The sequence below is a fragment of the Rhipicephalus sanguineus genome, chromosome 3, assembly GCF_013339695.2.
Source record: "Rhipicephalus sanguineus isolate Rsan-2018 chromosome 3, BIME_Rsan_1.4, whole genome shotgun sequence".
In the NCBI taxonomy this organism is placed as follows: Eukaryota; Metazoa; Arthropoda; class Arachnida; order Ixodida; family Ixodidae; genus Rhipicephalus; species Rhipicephalus sanguineus.
The window spans coordinates 173,703,930-173,709,929 of NC_051178.1; the positions used below are offsets into that span (position 1 = coordinate 173,703,930).

The 6,000-nt window shown below is 47.5% G+C and overlaps 1 protein-coding gene across 1 annotated transcript in view; it reads right to left on the reverse strand.

Annotated features, from left to right (window-relative positions):
* LOC119387690 (uncharacterized) overlaps positions 1–5,465 on the reverse strand; it is a 238,998-nt gene extending 233,533 nt beyond the window's left edge. The window contains 1 exon segment of the mRNA XM_049414220.1: positions 5,358–5,465. Coding sequence (XP_049270177.1) covers positions 5,358–5,396 — 39 coding nt within the window. The 5' untranslated portion in view covers positions 5,397–5,465.
* Positions 5,466–6,000: the final 535 nt, after the last annotated feature.

The window sequence follows — 6,000 nt, forward strand, 5'->3', positions numbered from 1 at the left end:
CCTGTTCCACGACACGATTTGCCAAGCTGTGTGTGACGTTTCCAGTGCTAGAAGCGTATCCGTTATATCGAACTTGGCGATAGAAGTGTAGTTCGCTGCTTTTATCCACAAACAAACAACACTCGCGGCATCCTCTGTCATTATCCAATCGTACTCGGTGAGGGAGCTATACCATACGCCTGGTGTTACGTGTCCTACACTTACAACGCATCGTAGGAAATGGTGCGCGTTGCTTGCACTGTGGCGAAACATGTTCTGGAACAGCCAACTAAAGAGTGAAGCATTTCAGGAATGAAAAAAAAGAAGACGTCATGAACGGCACAACGAAAGCCCTCCTGTAGACTCCGCTTTAGTCGTAGCTATATATTACCTCAGTGTCATTGGAAATGAAAGTTTCATCTTCTCAACAAACGTGCACTGAACCAACTTGAACGAAGCATATACTTGAACATCCGAATAGATCAGAAAATTGAGAACAGAAACGCCTGTGTTGCATGTTTAGACCCAGGAGAAAGTTATCACTGACAACTTAGACGAACAGCACCGGTTTACTATGAGCTGTTACGTATATGAATGCGACATCGCAGAATCATTACAAAGCTTGCCCAACATTATCGTCCCTGGAAACATCGTTCGCAGCAACAAGCGAGACAACAACTTTGAAACTCAGCTTGGGTTCTGTGATTTTTGAAATATTTTTGTATGCCTGGACGACAGCGCCCGTTAACTATATGTGGTTGACATGTTCCATTAATAGCAGCGTTACTAAACGACATGTGGCTAACCAACTGAAAGAGTATTATATTGAGAGGTGAAATGAAGAGTAGATTTGAACACTTCTGTGATTGGTTGGTTAAGTACCAAAACACATTTATCGTTTATAATGCAAGATTTATACGCTTGAAACTTTCTGTACACAGTAAGCTAACCAGTCCTCTATAAAACATATTTTTCCTTGCATCATTACACTATTACTGATGCTGGAACAGAAGTCACATATATAATCCAACTCCGTCACAATTCTCGCGGCATACTAAGTCTTTATTTGTTTTCAAAAAAATTTTTTACGTGACAGAAAACAGGCCTAGTTGCAGTAAATTTTTAAAAAAATGTAGTGAGAGGGCTTCGCAGTAGTAGAAGGTAAAAAGAGTGTTGAAAAAGTGTGCTGTACATCGTAGTCTCGAGCGGCGCGTGTAACCCTCAGTTGCAGGGGTGCATTCAAAAACTGCAGCAGGGCACTCTCAACGTGGCATTAAAGCCCCGTGGCATAGTGCGCTGGCGGCACCTACCGTCGACTGTGGCAGATGGCCACTGAGAACGGCCACATTGCAGAAACTAAGGTGAGCGATAGACAACGCTCGGTAGTGAAAATTAGCTCACTACCGCCACCCAAGGACGTCACCTAAATATAATACGTTTTGTTTCGAGGATTTAAGGGCCATGAAACTATCCATCAAATAATCGTTCACAAAAGAAGCCAACAACGAGAAACTCATAGCGAGTTCTACCACGCTCTATAGACCAGAACACAGCGAAATCCATGCGCATCGCCATATTTGCATCGCGCGTCGCGCCATCTATCGCACGCGCGGGCTGCCACGCCAGCAGACGCTACACAGAGCAAACGTGAAACTCCCGAAACTCAGCCCGTCGGAGAGCGTGTTTCGCGTCTTTTCTAGCCTAGACACTTTCGCTGATTTTATTGGAACATCAAGAACATCTTGCTCATGCAAGTCCACAATGTATACAGTACGTGCTGAGTGGGCTGCGGAAGCAACCTCGTGAGATACGTACGCTGTTACATTTGTAAAAAAACGTTCTCGCTGTAGTACGCGTGAATCGTAATTGCAGTGCAGCTCGTGAAAGAGTGAAACGATGTTTTGTTGCCGCATATTACAAGTTGTGCACAAAGTTTTGTGAAAGCTCATCATTTCAGCATGCGTCGTGTAATAATTAGAGTACGCTTTACGGGTAGTCTCGCGGAACGTAATTTTTGTTTCACGAGCGCTCTTACAATAATGCGTCTTGCTCACAAAAGCGGGCTATCAGAGAGTATAACCAGCAGTATCGTTCAGCGATCCCTTTTGGAAGCTACCTGCGCGATTTTATTCTTGGAACGATGGTGGTTTACAAGCGAAACTGTGCTACTCTTAGTTAAGCCGGTTAGCTACGCCTGTGACGTAAAGGACACTGGCGCGAGTACTGCTTACTTACGTGCCAATATATGTATTATGTGCAGCTGGATGCCTTGTGTCCAGATAAATTTGGGGACATCAAACACTGAAATGAAAGCACGAAATTCTGGCCAGCTGTTGAGGAGCACCGTGCCATTTATTATCTTTTGAAGACGAAATCTCGAAGGCGTGGATGCCATCAAAAGCACTAAAGTTTAATACTACATTGAAAATGGCAAAGCATGCTGATTGCTTGTGCATGAAAGCGCTACCTTGCACTAGATTTTCGTCAAAGGAAACGCTCAAAGGTATGAAGTGCACCCCCACACAAAGCTCGCGGCTGCCTTCAACCCAGCTGCTTGTCACGCAAATTAAGTTCGCAAAATAAAATAGGTGGACATCACACTGCAGAATACACGCAGTTAGTGTACTTACTGGCCCATTTTAACTCGGCTCCTAGTTTTTTTGCTTGAATCGCAGTAATCCACTCGTGGCGAAGCTGAAAACACCGCACCGGCACTATTTCCGTGGCGCGTCGTAATCGTCGCAGACAACGCTAATATTCTCTTGTTGCGCTGCTTGTTTTGGCATCCAAAGACGACGCAGTAGTGCCCAGGCGAGCTCTTATACGCTGAAGCGGCGTGAACGGGTACTTTTTTTGCACTTTAAAGCCTCAGAACTGCAGCTTGCCCTGTTTACTTGGTGCAGCCCTTGCGCGCCTTGGCAGCCCCGTCAGCCCAGCGTCTGGGTGCGAGAGTATCCGCTCGGCTCGCCAGCAGCCTGGGTGCGAGACAGGCGTGCTCTGGTGTATAAGGGTAAAACAACAGTCCTGACCTGCCACGTATATGACTCCCTTTAAAGAGGCACGTTAACCCTCTTGTGGATCACACGACTCTCCGAAGAGAGTATAATGATCTACAACGAGAGTTCACGTGTGTTTTTAAAGAGAGTCATATACGTGGCAAGAGAGGACTCCCAAAAAAGAGTCAAATGACTCTTGTTTTGCTCTTATAGATGCAGGTATACTGTCACTCGCCCAAAGCCATTTGAGATAGCTGTCAAAACGCGGAGCACGGTTGTCTTGAGGCCTCCGTATCGAATGCCTGTGGAATAAAATCGAATGAAGACATCACCAACGGCCGGGCGTGCTATTGACATGCGCCATCGCGAAAAACGAATCACTGACCTAAAATACAACAGCAGGCGCCGGCCACCCGCCACAGGACGTTCCGAGGGAGAGGCGAAGTTCAATCACCCGTAGCGCCATTTGGGACTAGAATGCCCATTTATTATTATTAGTCCATTTATAAACTTCAAACGATTTACATTTTCCACGAAAGCATGACCGTACAGCGCAGCAAACAAACTAAACAAATAACTGCCATGCAAAATACACGCCAAACAAAGGCAGCCGACGTGCTTGACAGTCGCGGTTGTCGGGTTGAACGTATGCACACAGAGTTCGTTATGTTCGTTTCTTTAAAGCACGGGTCCAAAACATGCGGCCCGCGAACCTTTCGCTAGCGGCCCGGTCCACACGTGACTGTCTTCGTCCCGTGCGTGCATGCGCGCGCGCGCTTGTTTGTGTGTGTGTCCGTGCGTGTGTGTTCAGGAGCTACAGACATGACTGGTCTCAGGCATTTCTTTCGTGAAGCATTCCATGCGGTCAACATGTCTCTAAACTTAACCATTAAAAAAAAACTATATTTTAGAATCCAGAACCCCGAATCGCCATATTTGTGACTTCACTATGACGTCACAAAACGTGACGACACGTTATGTCATCACACGACATAGTCGCTTGGTGAAACGCAGGCCGATCTCGGAGGCAGTACTGCAAAAGCCCGTTAGGTGAAGAAAGCTGCGACGCCTCCGATCCTGGAGGCAGTGCAAAAACCCGTGAGGCGCACAAAGCTTTCGAGGGCGGGGGGGATGGATCAGTACGATTGACTGAGAAGAAGCAAAAGAAGAAGAAGATGGCTTTCGCCTAGGAGTCGTCTTAGACGAATGCATAAGCTACCATGCGACTTTGTTTACCTTCAATTCCGTCGCCGTCGCAATGCGGCAGGATCTGCGAGCGCAGTGGCCGAACACCGCAGCCAAAAAGAAACCGCGGCGAGTGCCGCACGCAGGGCGCCAGCAAGTTTCAAAATGCCATTGTCAGAAATCAACTTCATATTTTGATGTCGGTGCATTACTGCAGCTCATTGGCATTGACAATAGGCGCACCACAGTGTGAAACCACAATTTGGCGTTGCTTTCGTATGGCATCGGCTACTCCTGGCACAAAGAGAATCCTCAAATGAGCAGCCACTCCCAAGCACATCCACGTTGCATTCGCCTCACGCGGTCACTTAATTAATTCGTCCCGTGGTAATGCGCTACACAACCGAAAACAACACGTTAACTCGGACTGCGCCAGGTATACGCCACTTTCGAGAAGATAAGCAACGTCGCAAAATTCTGCGTCATAAACAAAGTTGTTTCGAGTTTAAAGATCTTGCGCATTCACCTGCAACGGTGGGAATGCTATAAACATTCTCGCAGGGGAAAAAAAAAAGACGACAACGTTCCCATGACTCGTAAACCTTCAATTTATAACGTTGACGGCAAAGTGCTGCTCGTAAATGTAAAACTTGTTTCAACGAGTTGTAATAACTGCAACAGTCAGCCAAGCGTGTCGTGAACCATAATACAGCTAGTCACGAGAGGTGAGCCCAATAGTTAATGCTTCACTTCCTGCTCTGAAAGCCAGGATTCGAATAACGCCGAGAAAGGAATAAACGTCCCATCTACGCGAACCAACATCGGTGCACGCGCTCAGCAGGTTAACACCGAAACACTGCGGTAGCAACGCGCATAAAAAGCGGGAACTAGATTGCGTCCAGGGACGAGCAAACTTATAAACCTTGTCAACCGTAAACTCGCCAGGTGAATACGATAGCACCTTTCAATTGAGTGGGTAAACAAACGAGCGAATAATTTATGTATAGCGTCGTGTCGCGTCGGGAACTCCAGAATGGAACTCATTCGCTCGTGGGACGCAGCGTCTGCCAAAGTCAAAAGCCTTTCGCGGTGCAAGGCGAGACGAAGTGTGACGCAGAGATAAGGGAAAAAAAATGATCGACAGAGGGGGTAAGAAAAAGCAGGCGCGAAAGCAAACAAACAAGTCACCAAGCTCACCGAGCTCGCCGTCGACGAAAACTTCACTCGAGGAGTCATCGGAAGGGGCACGGCGCGGCAGCGAAGGATCAGAGGGAGGTAAACACCAAATCCACTTCGCGACGTGTCAACAGATGATCAACGGAGCACCACCACCGCATAAACTCCGGCGCAGCACAAAAATGGTAGGTAGGCGGCGAAGACGACAGCCGAAATTGAAACATGGGAAGAAACGACGAAGCCTTCGTTCGTCAGCGCAAAGAGTTTGGCACACGGGAAAGAGGGGAAAAAATAATACGGGGTTCAGATCTCAGAGATCACGCACAGTGCACGAACTTTGTTGATAAACAAAAAAAAAACATTAAACAGAAGAACAGTCGAGGGATGACGCTCTAGATGACAGCAACGCGCGAGCGCTTCATCCTATCGGCACGTCGCCGCACAAGGGGGCAGATGAAAGCAGCAGTGCGCGAAACTGAAGCAAAACGCCTCAACACTACCACCACTACTGTTGCAGTAATAACTCCGCGCGAACTGTCACGCCAACCTGCAACTATGCACAGAGATGTGCCACGGAACGATGAACACGGGCGAACGAAAAAAACAAAAACAAAAATAAAACCAGGGTCTCGAGGTCGGGCGGAAGGTCCCGAAGAGGGATGGT